The 25,967-nt window shown below is 49.9% G+C and overlaps 1 protein-coding gene across 1 annotated transcript in view; it reads left to right on the forward strand.

The window, feature by feature from the left end:
• Positions 1-25,967, forward strand: part of c1h5orf34 (chromosome 1 C5orf34 homolog) — a 56,594-nt gene that overhangs the window by 23,632 nt on the left and 6,995 nt on the right. The window contains exons 6-10 of the mRNA XM_070877084.1: positions 3,501-3,621; positions 7,068-7,159; positions 10,093-10,159; positions 21,827-22,000; positions 24,181-24,314. Coding sequence (XP_070733185.1) covers positions 3,501-3,621; positions 7,068-7,159; positions 10,093-10,159; positions 21,827-22,000; positions 24,181-24,314 — 588 coding nt within the window. The remainder of the gene's footprint in view (positions 1-3,500; positions 3,622-7,067; positions 7,160-10,092; positions 10,160-21,826; positions 22,001-24,180; positions 24,315-25,967) is intronic.

Genomic DNA, 25,967 nt, shown 5'->3' on the forward strand with positions numbered 1-25,967 from the left:
AAAAGAAAAAGAAAAACTACTTACCAATCACTTACCCCCTTGGCTATGATGCCACCTTTCGATTTCTTTCTACTTTTTTGCCTCCCTGCTGCAACTGCACCGGTAGGCCTTTTATAGGCCGCTCTGACGTCCCTGGACTCCCTGCTGCTCGCACTCCCGCCTCTCCGACACTGCTGGGTCTTTTATAGGCCGCTTCGACGTCCCGGGACTCCCTGCTGTTCGCATCAATCAATTTAGTCAGACAAATCCATGCTGACAGTCCTTGATTAATCCATGTCTTTTATAAATGAAGATTTATGCTGTCCCTCAAAATTTTTTCCAATAATTTTCCCACCGCTTAGGTTAGGCTGACTGGCCCGTAATCACTCAGCCTATCCCTTTCTCCCTTTTTAAACAAAGATACCATGTCAGTAGTCCTCCAGTCCTCCGGCACCTCACCTGTAGTCAGAGAGGATTGAAAAATGACGGTCAGAGCCTCTGCTATTTCTTTTTTTGCTTCTCTTAGCAGCCTGGAATACATTTCATCCGTGCCTGGGGATTTATCCACTTTCAAAGCTGCTAAACCCCCTTACACTTCCCCTCTCACTCTGTTTATTCCCTCTAATATTTCACACTCGTCCTCCCTGATTGCAATGTCTGCATCACCCCTCTCTTTTGTGAAAACAGATGCAAAGTATCCATTAAGAAGCATACTCACGTCTTCCATCTCCAAACAGAGATTACCTTTATAGTCTCTTTCCTTCGTTGTCCTCTTGCTCTTAATGTATTTATGAAACATCTTTGGGTTTTCCTGATTTTAGTTGCCAAAATCTTTTCATTCTTTGCTTTCCTAATTTCCTTTTTAATTTCACCCTGCGCTTTCTATGCTACTCTCGGATTTATGCAGTATTGAATTCTGTATTCTGCAGCCTTGGTTCCATATCTCTTAATATCCTTATCCAACAGAAATCAATCTTAGTTTTGAAATTTTCAATTGACCCCTAGATTTTTGGCAGGAGAGAGTTCTAGATTGACACCACCCTTTGTGTATAAGTGCTTCCTGACATCACCCCTGAACAGCCTGGCTCGAATTTTAAGATTACGCCCCCTTGTTCTGGACCCTCCCACCAGAGAAAAATAGTTTCTCTCTATCTACCCTACCAAATCCTTTAAACATCTTAATTAGATCACCCCTTAATCTTCAATACTCGTGGGAATACAATCCCAGTCCATGTGACCTGTGACCTGTCCACACAATTTAACCATTTAAGCCCCTAAATAGGATACGGTATCTAGCATAATTTGTGGGGTGTATAAACACCAGCGAAGACCAGTTGGGCTGAATGGCCTATGTCTGGACTGCAGAGTAAATGTAAGGTAACAGCTCCTGATATCCCAAGGGAATCTCTGGCATCTCCAAACTCAATTGCCATCTGTGTGTGTCTGTCTCTTTTTTAAAAAAAAATATATAAAAACATGTAAATCACTTGTACTCTTCAACTGACTGTGGGCAATCCACTCGTGCTCTTTTTTTTAATAAAGATTATTCCTCGTGTCAGGTGGTTAATTTTTCTGATCCCCATACTGGTCTGGTCTGTCCTAATTGTATTTGGCAAGCAGTTTATTGCCAGTGCTATACTAGCATTACTCTAATTCAGCCACTAGGCGGTGCACAAGAGCTGCCCAGGGCCGCCCCACACCACTTCGTTCAGATCAGGAACTCGGCAGTGTGACCGGAGGAGAGGGAACCTTGACTCAATGTCTCTCTCTCTCTCTCTCACACCCCTCAGATTTAATGTTACAATTAAAAAAAAATCTAGCAATTGTATACTGGGGAAATGTAACAGATTTACAAGGCCAGGCAAAGTATTTGTTCAGCAGAACTGGGCTCTGCAGCTCTCGCCTGGTGCTCATTCAGGCAGTAAAGGGTATGTCTTCCACCTCTAACCCGTGCTGCTGGGCCAGTCGGGCAGAGGTGGGGGAGGGGGGAGAAAGAGTGTGACCCGGGGTGGGGGGGATGGTGGTGGGAGTGAAAGGTGCAGCTCCGGCAGGAGTTGGTGGGTCAGTCGGGGGGGGGGGGCGACCAATGTTCCCTCTAATTTTTGTTTAAAGGGGCTGCGCAGGCCATTCAACATACCGCGCATGCACAGTTTTTGACAAGTCGGTTGCATGGAATCTCTGGAGCGCTGCGTACCTGTGAAGCTTAATGGGGAACTGGTACAAGTGGGTCAGCGGGGGTGGGGGAGGGAGAGGGGTGTCCTTCCTTGACTAGTGTAGTGTGTGGCCCCGATTACAAGAACATAGAAACTAGGTGCAGGAGTAGGCCATTCGGCCCTTCGAGTCTGCACCGCCAACCAATATGATCATGGCTGATCATGCAACTTCAGTACCCCATTCCTGCTTTCTCTCCATACTCCTTGATCCCATTAGCCGTAAGGAAGGGATATTCAAAAGATATATCCCTTTTGAATATATCTAACGAACTGGCCTCAACAACACTCTGTGGTAGAGAATTCCACGGGTTCACAATTCTCTGAGTAAAGAAGTTTCTCCTCATCTCGCTCCTAAATGGCTTACTCCTTATCATAAGAATAGGTGCAGGAGTAGGCCATTCAATAAGATCATGGCTGAACATCGACCTCAATCAACTTCACTTTCCCGCCCGATCTCCATATCCCTTGAGTCTCCGAGACTCTCGGCTTTGAATATATTCATTGACTCAGGTAGCGTGTGTGTGTGTGTGTGCCACCAAGCTTATGGTCTACAGGGTTATAGTAATATCCGCCCTCCTGTATGGCTTAGAGACATGGACCATGTACAGCAGACATCTCAAGCTGCTGGAGAAATATCACCAACGATGTTGCCGCAAGATCCTACAAATCCCCTGAGACGACAGGCGTACCAACATCAGTGTCCTCGTCCAGGCCAACATCCCCAGCATTGAAGCACTGGCCACACTCGATCAGCTCCGCTGGGCAGGCCACATTATCCGCAGGCCAGACACGAGACTCCCAAAGCAAGTGCTCTACTCGGAGCTCCTTCACGGCAAACGAGCCAAAGGTGGGCAGCGGAAACGCTCCAAGGACATCCTCAAAGCCTCCCTGATAAAGTGCGATGTTCCCACTGGCACCTGGGAGTCCCAGGTCCAAGACCACCCTAACCGGAGGAAGTGCATTCGAGAGGGCGCTGAGCATCTCTAGTCTCATTGCCAAGAGCATGCAGAAATCAAGCGCAGGCAGAGGAAGGAGCGTGCGGCAAACCAGTCCCACCCACCCATTCCCTCAACGACTATCTGTCCCACCTGTGACAGGGACTATGATTCTCATATTGGACTATTCAGCCACTTAAGGACCCATTTATAGAGTGGAAGCAAGTCTTCCTCGATTCCGAGGGACTGCCTCTGATAATGTGGGTGAGGGGGTTGGTTGGCCAGTGAAAGGTGAGGTCCCGGCAGGTGCTGGTAGGTCCATCATGTTTGCCTTTTTTGTGAGCGCCTGTCTAATTTCTCGTCGTTTCTTTAGGGTAATTGCCGGGACTCTGAACTCTGTGGAAATTTACCCGGGAGATGGTTCTGTTCTCAAACCCCACGGTGCCAGCGGCAAGTACTTCACCCATTATCTGATGGGACAGAGCGACGGGCAGGTAAAACTTGTGTGACGAGGCTTCCGCTGTGGGTGCCCGGCGGCTCTGTGGTGCGAACGCACGGCCTGGTGTGGTACAGATCGGCAAGGCCCCTGACTCTGGTTCCCCCGTCTGGGCTGAGCTAGCCAATAGGGCGGCAGAGACCCCACAATCCAGAGAGAGTAGGCGTCAGCCGCGATGGTTCCACCTCTGCTGGCAAGGGCCCAGGGGCAGCACGGGCCAGCCCGCAGTGCGATATGTGTGCGCACTGGGTCCGTGCAACAGAGCAGGTCTCCAGTCGTCCTGGTTAATCCTTGCCACTGGACCAAGACCTAACTCTGTCAAGCCCGTGTGGTGGCTGGTGTGCAACAGCGGCAAGATGTAGTTCGGGATGTGGAATATTAGGTCCTTCATTGAAACACCTGTGAACTCATCCTTTTTTGGCGTGGAAGCAAGTCACCCTCACTTCGAGGGACTGCCTGTGATGATGATCATGATGGCTAACCAATGCCCCCTGCTGGAAGGTCTGCAAAGTGTGGATGATGGGCGAGGAGCTGCAGTGACACCCACTGATGGCGCTTTGCTTATGAAGAATGGTCACTTGGGTGAGACACCGGAGAACGGCGGAACCATATCCCAGCATGCAGTGCAGTCAGGGGTAGGGTGGGGGGAGGGGAGGGAGTGCAAGGCCAAGAATTAATGGCAATCTGAGGTTGTTTAATAGGCCGAATGCCTATACAGTACTGGGAAGTTAGGGAATGGTAGGTCAATTCGAGGATCAGCACAGGCTGACTCTGAGCTGGCCTGTGATCTGTCCTCCAAATGTACTGGCATGTCGAGTATTGCTGCTGTGTTATAATCCCGATACAAAGTCATTGCATGTTATCGAACACCTAGCTCGACACCCACACCCACCCACACACCTGTATGTACAACCTACACCCACACCCAGCTGTATATGTACAACCTACACCCACACCCAGCTGTATATGTACAACCTACACCCACAACCAGCTGTATATGTACAACCGACACCCACACCCAGCTGTATATGTACAACCGACACCCACACCCAGCTGTATATGTACAACCTACACCCTCACCCAGCTGTATATGTACAACCTACACCCTCACCCAGCTGTATATGTACAACCTACACCCACACCCAGCTGTATATGTACAACCTACACCCACACCCAGCTGTATATGTACAACCTACACCCACACCCAGCTGTATGTACAACTTACACCCACACCCAGCTGTATATGTACAACCTACACCCACACCCAGCTGTATATGTACATTCTTACACCTACACCCACCTGTATATGTACAACCTACACCCAGACCCACCTGTATATGTACAATCTACACCCACACACACCTGTATATGTACAACCGACACACACACGCGCCTGTATGTACAACCTACACCCACCTGTATATGTTCAGCCTACACACACGTACACACCTTTATGTTCATAGAAACATAGAAAATAGGTGCAGGAGTAGGCCATTCGGCCCTTCGAGCCTGCACCACCATTCAATAAGATCATGGCTGATCATTCCCTCAGTACCCCTTTCCTGCTTTCTCTCCAGACCCCTTGATCCCCTTAGCCATAAGGGCCACATCTAACTCCCTTCTGAATATATCCAATGAACTGGCATCAACAACTCTCTGCGGCAGGGAATTCCACAGGTTAACCACTCTGAGTGAAGAAGTTTCTCCTCCTCTCAGTCCTAAATGGCCTACCCCTTATCCTAAGACTGTGTCCCCTGGTTCTGGACTTCCCCAACATCGGGAACATTCTACCCGCATCTAACCTGTCCCGTCCTGTCAGAATCTTATATGTTTCTATGAGATCCCCTCTCATCCTTCTAAACTACAATGTATAAAGGGCCAGTTGATCCAGTCTCTCCTCATATGTCAGTCCGGCCACCCTGGGAATCAGTCTGGTGAACCTTCGCTGCACTCCCTCAATAGCAAGAACGTTCTTCCTCAGATTAGGAGACCAAAACTGAACACAATATTCTAGGTGAGGCCTCACCAAGGCCCTGTACATTTGCAGTAAGACCTCCCTGCTCCTATACTCAGATCCCCTAGCTATGAAGGCCAACATACCATTTGCCTTCTTCATCACCTGCTGTACCTGTATGCCAACTTTCAATGACTGATGAACCATGACACCTCGGTCTCGTTGCACCTCCCCTTTTCCTAATCTGCCGCCATTCTGATAATCTGTCTTCATGTTTTTGCCCCCATAGTGGATAACCTCACATTTATCTACATTATATTGCATCTGCCATGCATTTGCCCACTCACCTAACCTGTCCAAATCACCCTGCAGCCTCCTAGCGTCCCCCTCACAGCTCACACCGCCACCCAGTTTAATGTCATCTGCAAACTTGGAGATATTACACTCAATTCCTTCATCTAAATCATTGATGTATATTATAAAGAGCTGGGGTCCCAGCACTGAGCCCTGCGGCACTCCACGAGTCACTGCCTGCCATTCTGAAAAGGACCCGTTTATCCCGACTCTCTGCTTCCTGTCTGCCAACCAGTTCTCTATCCACGTCAATACATTACCCCCAATATCATGTGCTTTGATTTTGCACACCAATCTCTTGTGTGGGACCTTGTCAAAAGCCTTTTGAAAGTCCAAATACACCACATCCACTGGTTCTCCCTTGTCCACTCTACCAGTTACATCCTCAAAAAATTCCAGAAGATTTGTCAAGCGTGATTTCCCTTTCATAAATCCAAGCTGACTTGGACCGAGCCTGTCACTGCTTTCCAAATGCGCTGCTATTTCATCCTTAATAATTGATTCCAACATTTTCCCCACCACTGATGTCAGGCTAACCGGTCTATAATTACCTGCTTTCTCTCTCCCTCCCTTTTTAAAAAGTGGTGTTACATTAGCTACCCTCCAGTCCATAGGAACTGATCCAGAGTCGATAGACTGTGGAAAATGATCAGCCTACACACACACTTTTATGTACAACTGACACATGCACAACTGTATATGTACAACCGATACACGCACTTGCCTGTATATGTACAGCCTACACACACACACACCCACCTGTGTATGTACACTCTTACACCCACACCTCTTGCCTGCCGCGCACATACCTTTGCTCGTTATTCTCCACCTTTGCCCAACGTGCACACACCCTCTCAACTAAAGCAAAATACTGCGGATGCTGAAAATTTGAAATGGAAACAAAACGTGCTGGAAATACTCAGCAGGTCAGGCAGTGCCTCTGGAGAGAGAAGCAGAGTTAACCTTTCAGGTCGATGACCTTTCGTCAGATCTGGCCAAAGTTAGTATTATAACAAGTTTTAAGCAAGTACAGAGGCAGGGAAAGGGTCCTATCTATCCGTGCGTATGTTTAACTGATCACTGGTGGAGAGAAACAGATTCACTGTGTATCCTTTGATATGTTTGTTTAAATTCAGAGAGAAGAGAGAATGTACATGGTGAGCAGCCTGCCTCCGGAAACCCCCGGCTCCAAGTATTCCATTTGTTCCATGGTCACATGGGCAGTCAGGTACTCTACTCCAGATTCTTCTGGTCCATTTGATCTGTGCCAATATTCACTGGCCTGGTTAATCAGTAAATACTTACCACCGAGTTGTTATTGAGCGATGTAACTGTTTGTGATGCTGCAGAGGAGGTTTTGTTTGGGGATGGGGGAGGGGTACTTCCAATGAAGTTAGGAAAACCTATTCCCAGATTGTGTCAACATTGATAGCACTCGCCTCTGAGTCAGAACCTGAGCACTTAATCCAGGCTGACACTCCCAGTGCAATACTGAGGGAATGCTGCTGTGTCAGAGGTGCCGTCTTTCGGATTAGATGTTAAACCGAGGCCCCATTTGTCCTCTCAGGTGGATGTATTTCGAAGAAGAGCAGGGGAGTTCTCCTCGGTGCCCTGGCCAAGACTACTGAAATGATAATCTGTTCATTGCCACGTTGCTGTTTGTGGGAGCTTGCTGTGTGTGAATTGGTTGTCGCGTTTCCCTACATTACAACAATGACTACATTTCAGGAGCAATTCATTAGCTGTGAAGCACTTTGTGTACCCTGAGGTTGTGAAAGGCGCTACAGAAATGCAAGCCACTTTCCCTTCCCTCTGATTCTCTGTTAAATGCCATGACTCTTTCGGTTATCCACTTTGGGGGCAAAAACAGGAAGGCAGAATATTATCTGAATGGTGACAGATTAGGAAAAGGGGAGGTGCAACAAGACCTGGGTGTCATGGTACGTCAGTCATTGAAAGTTGGCATGCAGGTACAGCAGGCGGTGAAGAAAGCAAATGCCACGTTGGCCTTCATAGCAAGAGGATTTGAGTATAGGAGCAGGGAGGTCTTACTGCAGTTGTACAGGGCCTTGGTGAGGCCACACCTTGAATATTGTGTACATTTTTGGTCTCCTAATCTGAGGAAGGACATTCTTGCTATTGAGGGAGTGCAGTGAGGGTTCACCAGACTGATTCCCGGGATGGCAGGACTGACATATGAAGAAAGACTGGATCGACTAGGCTTATATTCACTGGAATTTAGAAGAATGAGAGGGGATCTTCTAGAAATATAAAATTCTGACGGGATTGGACAGGTTAGATGCAGGAAGAATGTTCCCGATGTTGGGGAAGTCCAGAACCAGGAGTCACAGTCCAAGGATAAGGGATAAGCCATTTAGGACCGAGATGAGGAGAAACTTCTTCACTTAGAATTGTAAATGTGTGGAATTTTCTACCACAGAAAATTGTTGAGGCCAGTTCGTTAGATATATTCAAAAGGGAGTTAGATGTGGCCCTTACGGCTAAAGGGATTAAGAGGTATGGAGAGAAAGCAGGAATGGGGTACTGAGGTTGCATGATGAGCCATGATCATATTGAATGGTGGTGCAGGCTCGAAGGGCCGAATGGCCTACTCCTGCACCTATTTTCTATGTTTCTATGTGCTTGCGGTAATATATTCCCTATTCTAAACCCTTTGAATCAAAGAAATTAACAGCACAGAAGGAGAACATTTGGCCCATTGTGTCCCCGTCGGCTGACCAAGAGCTACCCAGCCTAGTGCCACTTTCCAGCTCTTGGTCCGTAGCCCTGTAGGTTACGACACTTCCAAGTGCACATCCAACTACTTTTTAAATGTGGGACCTTGTCAAAAGCCATGTAGACTATATCAAACGTGCTACCCTTATCGGCCCTCCTTGTTATCTCCTCAAACAATTTGCTTGAAAGAAAAATCCATCTAACCTCTCCTTGTGCTCCTAGTGCTCCTAGTACTATTTCTAAATAAGTTACCAATTTGCCAACCAATAAAAAAAAATAATGGCCCTGAAATCCCAGTCCTCTGCTTCCCGCAGGCGCTCGACAGATAAAGGTTTTTAAAAAAGGATGCGCACCTACCTTTTGCTGCTGCACCCACCAACGATCCCGGTCCTGAGGCCTCCTCTCCCTGCGCATTGCAGCGCGTGCACGTCGGGACGGACGTGTGCTGGAGTTGGAGTCACATGGCACTGGGCAGCCAATCCAGGTACAGTATTTTCTCATTCATAATAATGGGAACTCCGTAAGTAGGAGTTCTCATTATGATGAATGTGAAACCCCCCCAAACACCAAAACAAAAATAAAACAGAAAACATACACCACATATTGAAGATTAATTTAAATTAAAGTTAATAAATGTCTTATAAAAAATATATATACTCTGATTTTTTTTTTAAGTTTTAAAATTATGGCTTAAAATAAACTTAGCTTAGTGGGCAGGGTTTTTTAACATTAAAATGTGTTTTTTAAATTTTATTTTACTTTGATTTTATATGTTTTAAAACTCTTACGCCTGTAAAAGTAGGCTATGCGCCTGCTTTTATCAGGCGCAAAAGTTTTCAGAACGGCAAGATATGGGTAAATACCGCAATCTTGCCCATGTGAATGTCCTGGCCGTGGGGATACGTTAGATCTGTCAGGCCAGAGCTTCACAGATCGGAAAAGCCGGTTTTCAGCGCATGCGCATAGTGCGCTGTAAACCGGCTTCTGTGATGTCTCCCCGGGTCCATACACACTCCGTACGGACCCGGGGAGGCTGGGATTTCTGGGCCAATCTTTCACAAGCCCTTGCATAATTTTATACACTTCTACTAATCTATCTCGGCTCTGTTGAATACAGCTGTGGATTTTTAAGTCACCCACCTTAACTATAGCCTCTCATCCACATTGTACCTTTCCCATGGTTTTGGTATCTTTTCTATAATAGTGTGCTCAAGTCTCCACACTGCACTCTGGTTGGGGAATAAAAAGGATTGTGCATTCCGCAATGAGGACCTGTTCTCTTCTCTCCCCCAACCCCCAGGGGGCCATGATAGAAATGATGCCGCTAACGTTACTGGAATGCATCACAGTGATATAATGGCCGTGTTGTCTTTTCAGTGTTTGCTCTTGGCTCTGTGTGTAACCTTCTGAGTTGCTGTTTTGCAGGATCCTGCAGTGCTGTAACCAGTTAAAGCTGTCGCTAACACTGCCCAACGTGTGCTGCTGGAAAACGGTGAGTGCCTTTACCGCTGTGTGTGGAGTGTGCGCTAGCTGCAGCCCGCGAGACTTGTCAGGGTGTGCCAGAGCTCCCTTTGCTTTTAAGGCGAGGATATTACCGGCTAGTTGGGCCTCACCAGAAAAACTGAGAATCGCAAGCTGCCGCTGCTGTTAAGTACTGATAGTCACCCCACGCAGCGTCTTAAGTTGACTTGTCCTTGCATTGGAGGCACTGTAGGTAGCATAGTGGTCCACGGGTAGCACAGTGGCTATGTTACTGGGCGAGTAATCCAGAGTCCTGGACTAATGATCACGAGTTCTAAATCCCACCATGGCAACTGGGGAATTTAAATTTAGTTAGTTAATTAAATCAGAAATGGTGACCATGAATCTGCTATCCTTAATTGATCTGGCCGTTATGTGACTCCAGATCCACAGCAATGTGGTTGACTCTTAACTGCCCTCTGAAATGTCCTAGCAAGCCATTCGGTTGTGTCAAAACCATTACAAAAGCTGTAAAAATCCTGGAATTCCCTCCCTAACAGCACTGTGGGAGCACCTTCACGACACGGACTGCAGCGGTTCAAGAAGGTGGCTCACCACCACCTTCTCAAGGGGCAATTAGGGATGGGCAATAAATGCCGGCCTTTGCCAGCGACACCCACATTCCATGAATGAATAGTTTTAAAAAAGCTTACTGCCTACAGTACGTTTAAAGTGATGCTTGTTAATCTGGCCTGGCCCTTTAAGGGCCCTGCTCTGATATTCCATGTGGCCAATCTGATTGTATTTCCTTGCAAGTTCAAGTTTAATCAAAAGGTAATTGTGACTGTAAATTTCAGGCTCCTGGTCAGTGATTGGCAAGCCCTCTTTATTGTGTTCCGAACACAGATGAGACTGCACACACGGAGGTTAAAGTAACAGTGACCTCAGTCTTTATTAAGACACTCCAAAATGAGGAACAGGCCTTAGGGGCTGGCTTTTCTGCAGTGCTCCCAAGGGATGCTGGGATCCCTTGGGACTTCAGGGGATGCGCTCCCTGGTGGCGGAATATGGAAGTGCATGCTTTACAGATACACAACATCACCCCCCCCTCACCGCCCCCCCACCGCCCAAAGTCAAAGTGAAAACTATTTACAAGGTGAGGCAGTCGGGAGCCTTTCTTTCCCTGGTGGACTGCCTCGGTACAAATGTCTGTTCTGGTGTGTTGGCTGTGCCCTCGCTGGGCTGGCGTGATATTGGCCCTGCAGGGTTGCTGGGTGAGCCTGGCCTTGCTGGGCTGTTGGGCGTGATGGGTTCAATTTCCTGGTCCAGGGTGGTGTCGTTGATCCTTTGGGTGTGTGTTGTGGGCTCGATAAAGTTGGTGTCTGCTGTGGGTTGTTCAGGGCAGTCTGTGAACCACAGCCTCGTTTGGTCCAGGTGCTTTCTGCAAATTTGTCCATTTTCTAGTTTGACTACAAAAACCCTACTCCCTTCTTTAGCTATCACCGTGCCCGCGATCCACTTGGGACCATGTCCATAGTTTAGCACATACACAGGGTCATTCAGATCAATTTCCCGTGACACAGTGGTGCGACTATCGTTTACATTTTGTTGCTGCCGCCTGCTCTCTACCTGATCATGCAGGTTGGGGTGAACCAGCGAGAGTCTGGTTTTAAGTGTCCTTTTCATGAGTAGCTCAGCCAGGGGCACCCCTGTGAGCGAGTGGGGTTTCGTGCAATAGCTGAGTAGTACTCGGGACAGGCGGGTTTGGAATGAGACTTCTGTGACTCACTGGTTTAAAAGGGGCTGAGGTAACATGTTTGATCCCATTGCGGGTCATGAATTCTTTAAATTCGGCACTGGCACTGGTGACTCATGGCCTGTTGTCACTGACCAGTATGTCAGGCAGGCCGTGGGTGGCAAACATAGCCCTCAGGCTTTTAATGGTGGCGGTGGTGGTGCTTCCCGACATTATTTCACATTCAATCTACTTGAAAAAGCATCCCCCATCACCAGGAACATTTTACTGAGAAGTGGGCCCACATAGTCGACATGGATCCTCGACCATGGTCTGGAGGGCCAGGACCACAAACTTAATGGTGCCTCTCTGGGCGCGTTGCTCAACTAAGCACACACGCTGCATTGCCGTACACAGGACTCTAAGTCAGAGTCAATACCGGACCACCACACGTGGAATTTGGCTATCGCTTTCATCATTACCATACCCGGGTGTGTGCTGTGGAGATCCGAGATGAACGTCTCCTTGACCTTTTTGGGTAGCACTACGCAGTTACCCCACAACAGGCAGTCTGCCTGAATGAACAGCTCGTCCTTTCGCCGCTGGAACGGCTTGATTAGCTATTGCATTTCAACGGGGATGCTGGCTCAGCTCCCATGCAGTACACAGTTTTTTTTACTAGGGACAGCAGAGGATCTTGGCTGGTCCAAGTCCTAATCTGACGGACCGTGACAGGTGATTTATCATTTTCAAACGCTTCCATGACCATCAACAAGTCTGCAGGCTGCGCCACCATCAACAAGTTTACAGGCTGCGCCATTTCCACCCCCGTGGTGGGCAATGGTAGCCGACTGAGAGCACCTGCACAGTTCTCGGTGCCTGGCCTGTGGCGGATGGTATAGTTATACGCTGATAGTGCGAGTGCCCACCTTTGTATGCGAGCTGAGGCATTAGCATTTATCCCCTTGTTTTCAGCGAACAGGGATATGAGGGGCTTGTGATCGTTTTCCAGCTCAAATTTCAGGCCAAATAGTTACTGATGCATTTTCTTCACCCCAAACACACACGCTTATGTCTCCTTCTCAATCATGCTGTAGGCCCTCTTGGCCTGAAACAAGCTCCTGGAGGCATAGGCGACAGGTTGCAACTTCCCCGCAACGTTAGCTTGTTGTAATACACACCCGACTCCATATAGAAACATAGAAAATAGGTGCAGGAGTAGGCTATTCGGCCCTTCGAGCCTGCACCGCCATTCAATGAGTTCATGGCTGAACATGCAACTTCAGTACCCCATTCCTGCTTTCTCGCCATACCCCTTGATCCCCCTAGTAGTAAGGACTACATCTAACTCCTTTTTGAATATATTTAATGAATTGACCTCAACAACTTTCTGTGGTAGAGAATTCCACATGTTCACCACTCTGGGTGAAGAAGTTTCTCCTCATCTCGGTCCTAAATGGCTTACCCCTTATCCTTAGACTGTCCCCTGGTTCTGGACTTCCCCAACATTGGGAACATTCTTCCTGCATCTAACCTGTCTAATCCCGTCAGAATTCTAAACGTTTCTATGAGATCCCCTCTCATTCTTCTGAACTCTAGTGAATACAAGCCCAGTTGATCCAGTCTTTCTTGATATGTCAGTCCCGCCATCCCTGGAATCAGTCTGGTGAACCTTCGCTGCACTCCCTCAATAGCAAGAATGTCCTTCCTCAAGTTAGGAGACCAAAACTGTACACAATACTCCAGGTGTGGCCTCACCAAGGCCCTGTACAACTGTAGCAACACCTCCCTGCCCCTGTACTCAAATCCCCTCGCTATGAAGGCCAACATGCCATTTGCTTTCTTAACCGCCTGCTGTACCTGCATGCCAACCTTCAATGACTGATGTACCATGACACCCAGGTCTCGTTGCACCTCCCCTTTTCCTAATCTGTCACCATTCAGATAATAGTCTGTCTCTCTGTTTTTACCACCAAAGTGGATAACCTCACATTTATCCACATTATACTTCATCTGCCATGCATTTGCCCACTCACCTAACCTATCCAAGTCACTCTGCAGCCTCATAGCATCCTCCTCGCAGCTCACACTGCCACCCAACTTAGTGTCATCCGTAAATTTGGAGATACTACATTTAATCCCCTCGTCTAAATCATTAATGTACAATGTAAACAGCTGGGGCCCCAGCACAGAACCTTGCGGTACCCCACTAGTCACTGCCTGCCATTCTGAAAAGTACCCATTTACTCCGACTCTTTGCTTTCTGTCTGCCAACCAGTTCTCAATCCATGTCAGCACACTACCCCCAATCCTATAAGCTTTAACTTTGCACATTAATCTCTTGTGTGGGACCTTGTCGAAAGCCTTCTGAAAATCCAAATATACCACATCAACTGGTCCTCCCTTGTCCACTCTACTGGAAACATCCTCAAAAAATTCCAGAAGATTTGTCAAGCATGATTTCCCTTTCACAAATCCATGCTGACTTGGACCTATCATGTCACCTCTTTCCAAATGCGCTGCTATGACATCCTTAATAATTGATTCCATCATTTTACCCACTACTGATGTCAAGCTGACCGGTCTATAATTCCCAATTTTCTCTCTCCCTCCTTTTTTAAAAAGTGGGGTTACATTGGCTACCCTCCACTCGGTAGGAACTGATCCAGAGTCTGGAATGTTGGAAAATGACTGTCAATGCATCCACTATTTCCAAGGCCACCTCCTTAAGTACTCTGGGATGCAGATCATCAGGCCCTGGGGATTTATCGGCCTTCAATCCCATCAATTTCCCCAACACAATTTCCCGACTAATAAAGATTTCCCTCAGTTCCTCCTCCTTACTAGACCCCCCGACCCCTTTTATATCCGGAAGGTTGTTTGTGTCCTCCTTAGTGAATACCGAACCAAAGTACTTGTTCAATTGGTCTGCCATTTCTTTGTTCCCCGTTATGACTTTCCCTGATTCTGACTGCAGGGGACCTACGTTTGTCTTTCCTAACCTTTTTCTCTTTACATATCTATAGAAACTTTTGCAGTCCGTCTTAATGTTCCCTGCAAGCTTCCTCTCGTACTCTATTTTCCCTGCCCTAATCAAACCCTTTGTCCTCCTCTGCTGAGTTCTAAATTTCTCCCAGTACCCAGGTTCACTGCTATTTCTGGCCAATTTGTATGCCACTTCCTTGGCTTTAATACTATCCCTGATTTCCCTTGATAGCCACGGTTGAGCCACCTTCCCTTTTTTATTTTTACGCCAGACAGGGATGTACAATTGTTGTAGTTCATCCATGCAGTCTCTAAATGTCTGCCATTGCCCATCCACAGTCAACCCCTTAAGTATCATTCGCCAATCTATCCGAGCCAAGTCAAGACTTAATACCTTCAAAGTTACCCTTCTTTAAGTTCTGGACAGTGGTCTCTGAATTAACTGTTTCATTCGCCATCCTAATGTAGAATTCCACCATATTATGGTCACTCTTCCCCAAGGGGCCTCGCACAACAAGATTGCTAATTAATCCTCTCTCATTACACAACACCCAATCTAAAATGGCCTCCCCCCTAGTTGGTTCCTCGACATATTGGTCTAGAAAACCATCCCTTATGCACTCCAGGAAATCCTTCTCCACCGTATTGCTTCCAATTTGGTTAGCCCAATCTATGTGCATATTAAAGTCATCCATGATAACTGCTGCACCTTTATTGCATGCACCACTAATTTCCTGTTTGGTGCCCTCCCCAACATCATTACTACTGTTTGGAGGTCTGTACACAACTCCCATTAACGTTTTTTGCCTTTGGTGTTCTGCAGCTCTACCCATATAGATTCCACATCATCCAAGCTAATGTCCTTCCTAACTATTGCATTAATCTCCTCTTTAACCAGCAATGCTACCCCATCTCCTTTTCCTTTTATTCTATCCTTCCTGAATGTTGAATACCCCTGGATGTTGAGTTCCCAACCCTGATCATCCTGGAGCCACGTATCTGTAATCCCAATCACATCATATCTGTTCCATCTATTTGCACAGTTAATTCATCCACCTTATTACGGATACTCCTTGCATTAAGACACAAAGCCTTCAGGCTTGTTTTTTTAACACCCTTTGTTCTTTTAGAATTATGATGTAGTGTGGCCCTTTTTGTTTCTTGCCTTTGTTTACTCGGCCTTCCACTATTGCTTTTTACCTTTCTACCATCTGTTTCTGACTCCATATTACTTCGCCCTATCTCGTTGCATAGGTTCCCATCCCCCTGCCATATTAGTTTAAACACTCCCGAACTGCATCAGCAAATATTACCCCTAGGAAATCAGTTCCAGTCCTGCCCAAGTGCAGACCGTCCCTTTTGTACAGGTCCCACTTCCCCCAGAACTGGTTCCAATGTCCCAGGAATTTGAATCCCTCCCTCTTGCACCACTGCTCAAGCCACGTATTTATTCTAACTATCCTGCTTCCGGACGACGCATCACATGCTAGCACAAGTCTTTTACACGGGTTATACAATACAAGCAGCTTGTTGGAGCATAAAATGTTTCTGGCTTTCTCAAAAGCAATTACTTGGTTTTTTCCCCATACCCAGTTCTCACCTTTACGCAATAACACATGTAGGGGCTCTAAGAGGGTGCTTAACCCCGGTAGGAAGTTACCAAAATAGTTGAGTCGTCCCAGGAACGACCGCAGCTCCGTGACGTTCTGTGGCCTGGGTGCATTCCTGATAGCCTCTGTCTTGGCATCTGTGGGCCGAATGCCATCCGCCGCGATCTTTCTCCCCAAAAACGTCATGTTGCCATGAAGACGCATTTCGACCTCTTCAGCCGCAGCCCTACGCGATCCAGTCCCTGGAGGACCTCCTCCAGGTTTTGTAGGTGCTCGATGGTGTCCCGACCCGTGACCAATATGTCGTCCTGAAAAACCACCATGTGTGGTACCAACTTGAGTAGGCTCTTCCTGTTTCTCTGGAAGATCGCTGCAGCCGATCGAATTCCAAACTCGCATCTGTTGTAAATGAACAGTCCCTTGTGCGTGTTGATGCAGGTGAGGCCCTTCGAAGACTCCTTCAGCTCCTGTGTCACATAGGTCGAAGTCAGGTCGAGCTTGGTGAACGTCTTGCCTCCTGCCAGCATCGCAAATAGGTCGTCTGCCTTAGGTAGCGGGTATTGGTCCTGTAGCGAGAAATGATTAATAGTTACTTTATAATCACCGCAAATCCTGACCGTGCCATCACTTTTGAGTACTGGAACAATCGGGCTGGCCTACTCGCTCAATTCCACTGGGGAGACGATGTCCTCGTGTTGCAGCCTGTTGAGCTCGATTTCCACTCTCTCCCTCATCATGTGAGGTACCGCTCGCGCCTTTTGGTGGATGGGTCGTGCCTCTGGGACCAAGTGGATCTGCACCTTCGCCCGGAAACGTCTCTAATGCCTGGCTCAAAAAGCGAAGGAAATTTGTTCAGAACCTAGGTACATGAGGCCTCATCGACATGTGATAGCGCTTGGATGTCATCCCAGTTCCAGCAGATTTTGCCCAGCCAGCTCCTTCCAAGCAGTGTGGGGCCATCGCCCGGGACAATCCAGAGTGGCAGTTCGTGCACCGTGCCCTCATAGGTGACCTTGACCATGGCGCTGCCCAGGACAGTGATAAGCTCTTTGGTGTATGTTCTCAGTTTCGTGTGGATGGGGCTCAGGGCTGGTCTGAGTGCCTTGTTGCACCACAGTCTCTCAAACATCTTTTTACTCATGGTGGATCGGCTAGCGCCAGTGTCCAGTTCCATGGCTTACGGGTAAGCCATTGAATTTTACATTTAGCATTATAGGTGGACATTTCGTGGAAAATGTGTGCATCCCGTGTACTTCAGCATCTGCCTTCTCTGAGGCTCGAAATTGCTTTGATTTTCCTCTGCCACGTGGTGGTTAGCAGGTTTTGCAGAGCTTGCAGCTCGTTGAAGGTGCCCCGTTGTTCCACAGCTCTTGCAAACATACCCTTTGAAGTGCCATGAATAGGCTGAATGGAAGCCTCCACAACGCCAACAAGGTGTGAATTGCCTTGCATTCATCCTTTGTTGCAGACTCTGAGTCATCTGGGTCACCTGAGGCTTGCTGGTAGTTGCAGACTCATGGTTTCTGCCCTGTACATTTCTGCTCGCAAACACAGTTCCAGTTAATTTATGAACATTTCTAGCAGTTGTGTGCTGAGAGATTTGTTTGGTGTTATCACTGGTGGACATAAACGCCTGTGCTATCGCAATGGCCTTACTGAGGGTCGGTGTCTCTACAGTCAAAAGTTTTCATAGGATGGTCTCGTGGCCAATGCCCAGTACAAAAAAGTCTCTGAGCATTTGCTCCAGGTAGCCATCAACTCACATTGTCCTGTAAGTCGCCTTAGCTCGGCGACGTTGCTCGCCACTTCCTGACTTTCAGATTGCTGACACGTGTAGAATCGATACCTCGCCATCAGCACGCTCTCCCTCGGGTTAAGATGCTCCCGAACCAGTGTACACAATTCCTCATACGACTTATCTGTGCGTTTCACCGGAGCCAGAAGATTCTTCATGAGGCTGTAGGTCGGTGCGTGAGGAGGACCGCTCTCCTTTTTGCAGCGCTTCCTTCTCCGTCCAGCTCGTTGGCTACAAAGTACTGGTCTAGCCGTTCGACATAGGCTTCCCAGTCCTCACCCTCCGAGAACTTCTCCAGGCTGCCCACAGCTTGCTGCATCTTTGCGTTGGATTCGTATCCTCGTCGCCAGTTATTGTGTTCCTAACACAGATGAGACTCCACACAGGGAGGTTAAAGTAACAGTGACCTCAGTCTTTTTTAAGACATTACAGAGTGTGGAACAGGCTTATATACAGTGCTCCCAAGGGATGCTGGGATCCCTTGGGACTTCAGGGGATGCGCTCCCTGGTGGCACATGGGTGTGCATGCTTTACCGATACACAACACTTTTAAACATTGTTTTGCATCTGTAGCCAACACAAAGACGTTGCTGTCTGAAGTGCGATGGACAGACACTGGATGCAACAAATAAATATTTTCAAGGGGAGTCACCTCCGTCCATCTCCATCCTTCTATAGGTTTTTAAATCTCCAGTTTGATGTGCAGTAACCACAGCTTGTTGATTTACCTAGTCATAATAGGTAGTCCCTCGAAATCAAGGATCTAATCTAAAAGTGAGTTCTCAGGTGACTGAACAGTCCAATACGGGAATTACAGTCTCTGTCACAGGTGGGACAGATAGTCGTTGAGTGAAAGGGTGGGTGGGAGTCTGGTTTGCCGCACGCTCCTTCCGCTGCCTGCGTTTGGTTTCTGCATGCTCTCGGCAATGAGCCTCGAGGTGCTCAGCGCCCTCCCGGATGCACTTCCTCCACTTAGGGCGGTCTTGGGTCAGTGGGGATGTCGAACTTTATCAGAGAGGCTTTGAGGGTGTCCTTGTAGCGTTTCCGCTGCCCACCTTTGGCTCGTTTGCCGTGCAGGAACTCCGAGTAGAGCAGTTGCTTTGCGAGTCTCGTGTTGGGCATGCGAACACTGTGGCCTGCCCAACGGAGGTGGTCGAGCGTGGCCAGTGCTTCGATGCTGGGGATGTTGGTCTAATCTAGAACAGACGTTGGTGCGTCTATGCCCCCCCCCCCCGGGGAATTTGTAGGATCTTGCGGAGACATCGTTGGTGGTATTTCTCCAGCGATTTGAAGTGTCTACTGTACATGGTCCATGTCTTTGAGCCATACAGGAGGGCGGGTATCACTGTGGACCATAACTCCAAAAGTACTGGTACAAGATGGCGGATGGGATAGCAGCTCCCCAGGGAGCTCTCCCCAAACAAACCTCCTCTGGCCATTTGCTGCCATCCTTCACCTCTCTCTCCCTCAACTCCCCCCCACCATCTAAGCCACCTCTGGCCATAACTTCGACCCCCCAAAGTATTTTCCCACTCTAAAACCTGTGCTGCAAGGGCCCGCTGCCCATCCCCCAATCTCGACTTACCTTCCAGGTTGACCTCCCTGCTGCCAAGTCCCTCCAACTGGACCCATTTACCTACTCTGTCAGCTGTGGCTCAGTGGGTAGCACGCTCACCTCTTAGAAGGTTGTGGGTTCAAGTCCCGCCCCAGGGACTTGAGCACAAAACAAATCTAGGCTGACGCTCCCAGTGTAGCACAGAGTGGGTGCTGCACTGTCGTTGGTGCCGTCTTTCGGATGAGACGTTAAACCGAGGCCCCGTCTGCTCTCAAGTGGATGTAAAAGATCCCATGGCATTATTTCGAAGAAGAGCTGGGGAGTTCTCCCCAGTGTCCTGGCCAATATTTATCCTGCAATCTTTATCCCTCAATCAACATAATAAAAAAAAACAGATTATCTGGTCATTATCACATTGCTGTTTGTGGGAGCTTGCTGTGCGTAAATTGGCTGCCGCGGTTCCCAGATTACGACAGTGACTGCACTTGATTGGCTGTTAAGCGCTTCGGGACATCCAGTAGTCGTGAAAGGCACTATATAAATCCAAGTCTTTTACTGTTTTATTTTTATTTTCTTTAATCCCCTTCCATCCTCCTCTCTTTCCCCCCCACCCCAGTCTCCGAGCTACAATTCTCTTTGAGTACATTACCCAAGTGGCCATAGTTAGCATGGAAAGGGGAGGATTACATAGAATGTACAGCACAAAGACAGATCGTTCGGCCCAACTCATCTCTGCTGGTGTTTATATTCCACACGAGACTCTTCCCATTCCATCCACCTCGTCTCAGCCTTTCAGCCTCCTGCAGTTTTCGCCCTTCTCATGTACTACTCTCGTTTCCTTATGAAAGCTTCTAAGCTATTTGCCTCAATCGCTCCCCGTGACAGTGAGTTCCACATTCTAAGTGAAGACATTTCACCTTTTTCCCCTGTTGGTTTTATTCGTCTTGTATTTATGGTCTGCTAGGTTTGGATTCTCCCATCTGGTAACACTCTCTCCACATCTACCCTGTCCAGCCCATTAATAATCTTAAACACCTCCATCAGGTCTCCTCTACTTTTTTTTTTCTGAAGAAAAGAAGCCCCAACCTGTGTAATTTTCCCCGATAGCTGTAATCTCTCAGTTCTGGTACTATCCTTGTAAATATTTTTTTGCTCCAAACAGAGTGAATCTGTCTGGATCGATGAGTTAAGATGGGCTGAATGGCCCTCGGGTAATTATCTTGTGTGTAAGCACACCGTTTGTATTCTTGTTTTTAAAAACAAATGGGATGAATTGATTACGGGCGGGTAACTCGTGAGATCACTAAATCAAGCGCTGCACTTCCATCTTAGAGCACTAACGGGGCGGAGACTTCAGCAGCACTGCCGCGTACAAAGGGCCCCTCCCTCGCTTAAAGAGAAGGGCCACCGCTGCAGGCTCTGCAATTAAAGAATCACCAACCTGGACCACCAAGGGAGCGGGGAACAGGCGCGATTAGCCCGGCACTCAAGCAGAGCGCTGCGCTGACCGCTCATGGGCACAAAGCCACGAAGAAAACGGAGGCAATCAGTAAAAAGAAAGTTACGTTTTTATTTTCCTTACCTCGGCCACCTCGCCTTTAATCATCACCTCGGTAGCAGCCAGCCGCCCGAGCTACGCCTCCTGCAGTTACCGGTGTTTTTGCCCGGCGCTGCTGCAGGAGGTAATTTCAGGACCGGGACGATGCGCGCGGCGATGACGTCAAGATCTCTGGGCGCAGGTGATCGGGGCGCAATGCTGTAGCACCGCCGCTAAGCTCCCACCCAATGTGGCGGGAGTTGTTGTCAGCACCGTGCCCGGGGGCGCTAACAGGAGGCGTAAATTCACTGAATTTCTAGGCCATGGATTATAAATGCCCATTCAATGAACTTATTAAAGATCAATTCTCTATTTGTTAGCGAGATGCCTGTGGTCTGAATGTGGATACAGTAGGTTTCAGGAAGCAACCAGTTTCCCTCACTGAAACCCCCTTGTGTGATTTTCTTTTCTCTCATTAAAGGAGCTGAGCCAGCCAGGACTTTCCGACCAGCTCCCGATTCTTCTGGCCGAGGAGGCGGTTCGCAACGTTGGAAGATTTTCAGCGTTTTCCGACGGGCGGGTCCAAGTCGGTTTCTGCGACGGTGTGAGACTGAACACGTCCTGGGACGGGGGAGAGGCGAGGACCTCGTCGCAGGTCAGTCCGTCTGTCTGCGCTTACGTGCAGCGAGGGTGTAGAATCCCTCGGCACAGCCACACGGCGAGAGGGGTGGGGAGAGAAAGCGGTTCTGGTGTCCCCTAGCCTTGTGTGACACTCGCCGCAATGTTTGAAGCTGTATTGTAAATGTAGGCACCTGTAGTGAAGAACAGAAGAAATAGTCGAGGGTGAGAAGGCCCTTTGAGCTCAGTCCCTCTAGTATTCCAACCCAGCTTCCAATTACGTCGCGCACTCGCCTAACATCTGTGAATCCACTACCTTACATCATAGATCTTTCCAAACACTTAGCATCCCTTAAATTCAAGTTTGTCCTCATCAGCATCAGCCTGGAGCCTTGTGTCCAATCCTGGCACCACACTTTAGGAAGCAAGTTAAGGTCTTTGAGAGGGTGCAGAGGAGATTTACTTAAATTATACCAAGGATAAGGGACTTCAATAATGTGGGGAGACGAGAGAAGCTGGGGTTGTTCACCTTGGAGCAGAGACGGTTAAGAGGAGATTTAACCAAGGTGTTTAAAATGGTGAGGTGTTTGGGTGGAGTAGATCAGGAGAAACTGTTCCACTGGCAGGAGAGCCGGTAACCAGAGGCCACAGATTTGAGAACCAGAGGGGAGATGAGCATATTTTAATGTAGTGACTTGTTGTGATCTGGAATGCGCTGCCTGAACAGCAGAGCCAATAGTAATTCTCAAAAGGGGATTGGATAAATATTTGAAAAGGAAAAATTTGCAGGGCTATGGGGAAAGAGCAAGGAAATGGGACTAATTGGCTAGCTCTTTCAAAGAGCAGGTACGATGGTCCGAATGGCCTCCTCTTGGCGGTATGATCTGATACCATTTTATGCTACCCATACCTCAGTGAGTTCACCCCTCTATCTCTCCAGACTGTAGATTCTCTAATCTCTTCTGCTTTGTACTTGGACTTATTCCTGTTGCTCTCCTTTCCAATGACTCTATTAAATAGATTCACATGACAACTCACTTTGGCCCCTCCTTCCCATATACCTGGCTTTTAACATTCACCTGATCATGCAGATATGGGGACCTCGGTTTAACGCCTCATCCCAAAGATGGCACCTCTGACAATGCAGCTCTCTCTCTCTCTCTCTACTGTACCCAAGTGTCAGTTTGGATTATACGCTAAGTTCTGGTGTGAGGCCAGAAGCCACAAGCTTCTGACTCTGGTGAAAGTGCTTCCTCAAAGTGCTACACCTCTCGCCTCTGAGTCAGAAGGTAGTGGGTTTAAGCCCCACTCCAGAGACTTGCGCACATAATCCAGACTGACACTTCAGTGTCGAGGGAGTGCTGCACTGTCGGAGCTGTCGTCTTTTGGATGAGACGTTAAACCGTCCTGTCTGCCCTCGGGTAGTTGTAAAAGATTCTATGGTGCAATTTGGAAAAAGAGCAGGGGAGTTCTCCCCAGCATCCTTATCAATATCTAGCCTTCAACCAACGTCACTGAGTAACCAGATTATCTGGTCATTGTTTTCATTACTGTTTGTGGGACCTTGCTGTGCAAAGTACTTCACTGGCTGTGAAGGGCAAGTGTTGTGTTTTCATGTGATATCTGATGGACCATCAAATACTTGTTCAAAAGATGCACCTGTACGGGATATTTAACAGAACCAGAATCCTGATGAGGTCTGTGTTGAGTTGGACAGTTTCCACGGGAGCAGATTGGGGACAGGCAGCTCCTGGGCCGGGGAAAGGGAAAATGATCAGGGTCTTTGTTCCTGATGGCTATCCAAGGCTTCCCCATCCCCAATCACCAGTACTCTGCTGGAAATGCACACCTCTGGGCTTTGGGAGTGGATAAGGGTCCTTCATGGCAGCATCACAGCCCCCCTCTCCAGCTCGCTCGCCCCCCTCTCCGGCTCGCTCGCCCCCCTCTCCAACCCGACTGCCCACAGGAGTTGCGACATTGCGTTAGGCGTGAGAACCTTGCCTGCTTTTTTTTTCCCGTTAACTCTGAGATACCGAAGCCAATTATAATTCTCCTATCACTGCTCTGGTTGACATCAGCTGGTCCATGAGGGAGGTGCAAAATATTTAACAGTACGAATACGAACCCTTTGCTGAATATAGACAGAGACTGGTTCTTTGGTGGGCAATGTAATAATGCCATTTCCCAAATTCACACTCCTCCCTTTCTCCCTTTCAGCAGCAAAAGCCCTTGCTCTCCATTGTGGGATTCAGTGAAACACAGATGGACATAATGCCTGGTTGGTGCCAGTTACTGTTCCCAGATGGATCTTCCCAGTTGGTTACAATGCGTTCTGCTGGAATTTACGAGGGGTAGGAGCGATTTCATCGGTATATTCTGTGTGTGTCCTTGTGTCTGTGTCTCTTTCTTTCTCTGCCTTTCACTCTCTCTTTCTCCCTCCATTTTCTCTCTCCCCGGCTCGCTCGCCCCCTCTCCAGCTCGCTCGTCCCCCTCTCCAGCTCGCTCGCCCCCCTCTCCAGCTCGCTCGCCCCCCTCTCCGGCTCGCTCGCCCCCCTCTCCAGCTCGCTCGCCCCCCTCTCCAGCTCGCTCGCCCCCCTCTCCAGCTCGCTCGCCCCCCTCTCCGGCTCGCTCGCCCCCCTCTCCAGCTCGCTCGTCCCCCTCTCCAGCTCGCCTCTCCGACTCGCTCGTCCCCCTCTCCAGCTCGCTCGCCCCCCTCTCCAGCTCGCTCGTCCCCCTCTCCAGCTCGCTCGCCCCCCTCTCCAGCTCGCTCGCCCCCCTCTCCGGCTCGCTCGCCCCCCTCTCCAGCTCGCTCGCCCCCCTCTCCGGCTCGCTCGCCCCCCTCTCCAGCTCGCTCGCCCCCCTCTCCGGCTCGCTCGCCCCCTCTCCGGCTCGCTCGCCCCCCTCTCCGGCTCGCTCGCCCCGCTCTCCGACTCGCTCGTCCCCCTCTCCGGCTCGCTCGCCCCCTCTCCGGCTCGCTCGCCCCGCTCTCCGACTCGCTCGCCCCCTCTCCGGCTCGCTCGCCCCCTCTCCGGCTCGCTCGCCCCCCTCTCCAGCTCGCTCGCCCCCCTCTCCGGCTCGCTCGCCCCCCTCTCCAGCTCGCTCGTCCCCCTCTCCGGCTCGCTCGCCCCCTCTCCAGCTCGCCTCTCCGACTCGCTCGTCCCCCTCTCCAGCTCGCCTCTCCGACTCGCTCGTCCCCCTCTCCGGCTCGCTCGTCCCCCTCTCCAGCTCGCCTCTCCGACTCGCTCGTCCCCCTCTCCAGCTCGCCTCTCCGACTCGCTCGCCCCCCTCTCCGACTCGCTCGCCCCCCTCTCCGGCTCGCTCGCCCCCCTCTCCGGCTCGCTCGCCCCCCTCTCCGGCTCGCTCGCCCCCCTCTCCGGCTCGCCTCTCCGACTCGCTCGCCCCCCTCTCCGGCTCGCTCGCCCCCCTCTCCGGCTCGCTCGCCCCCCTCTCCGGCTCGCTCGCCCCCCTCTCCGGCTCGCTCGCCCCCCTCTCCGGCTCGCTCGCCCCCCTCTCCGGCTCGCTCGCCCCCCTCTCCGGCTCGCTCGCCCCCCTCTCCGGCTCGCTCGCCCCCCTCTCCGGCTCGCCCCTCTCCGACTCGCTCGCCCCCCTCTCCGGCTCGCTCGCCCCCCTCTCCGGCTCGCTCGCCCCCTCTCCGGCTCGCTCGCCCCCCTCTCCGGCTCGCTCGCCCCCCTCTCCGGCTCGCTCGCCCCCCTCTCCGGCTCGCTCGCCCCCCTCTCCGGCTCGCTCGCCCCCCTCTCCGGCTCGCTCGCCCCCCTCTCCGGCTCGCTCGCCCCCTCTCCGGCTCGCCTCTCCGGCTCGCTCGCCCCCCTCTCCGGCTCGCTCGCCCCCTCTCCGGCTCGCTCGCCCCCCCCTCTCCGACTCGCTCGCCCCCTCTCCGGCTCGCTCGCCCCCTCTCCGACTCGCTCGCCCCCTCTCCGGCTCGCTCGCCCCCTCTCCGACTCGCTCGCCCCCCCTCTCCGACTCGCTCGCCCCCCCTCTCCGAC

The sequence above is a fragment of the Pristiophorus japonicus genome, chromosome 1, assembly GCF_044704955.1.
Source record: "Pristiophorus japonicus isolate sPriJap1 chromosome 1, sPriJap1.hap1, whole genome shotgun sequence".
Lineage (NCBI taxonomy): Eukaryota > Metazoa > Chordata > Chondrichthyes > Pristiophoridae > Pristiophorus > Pristiophorus japonicus.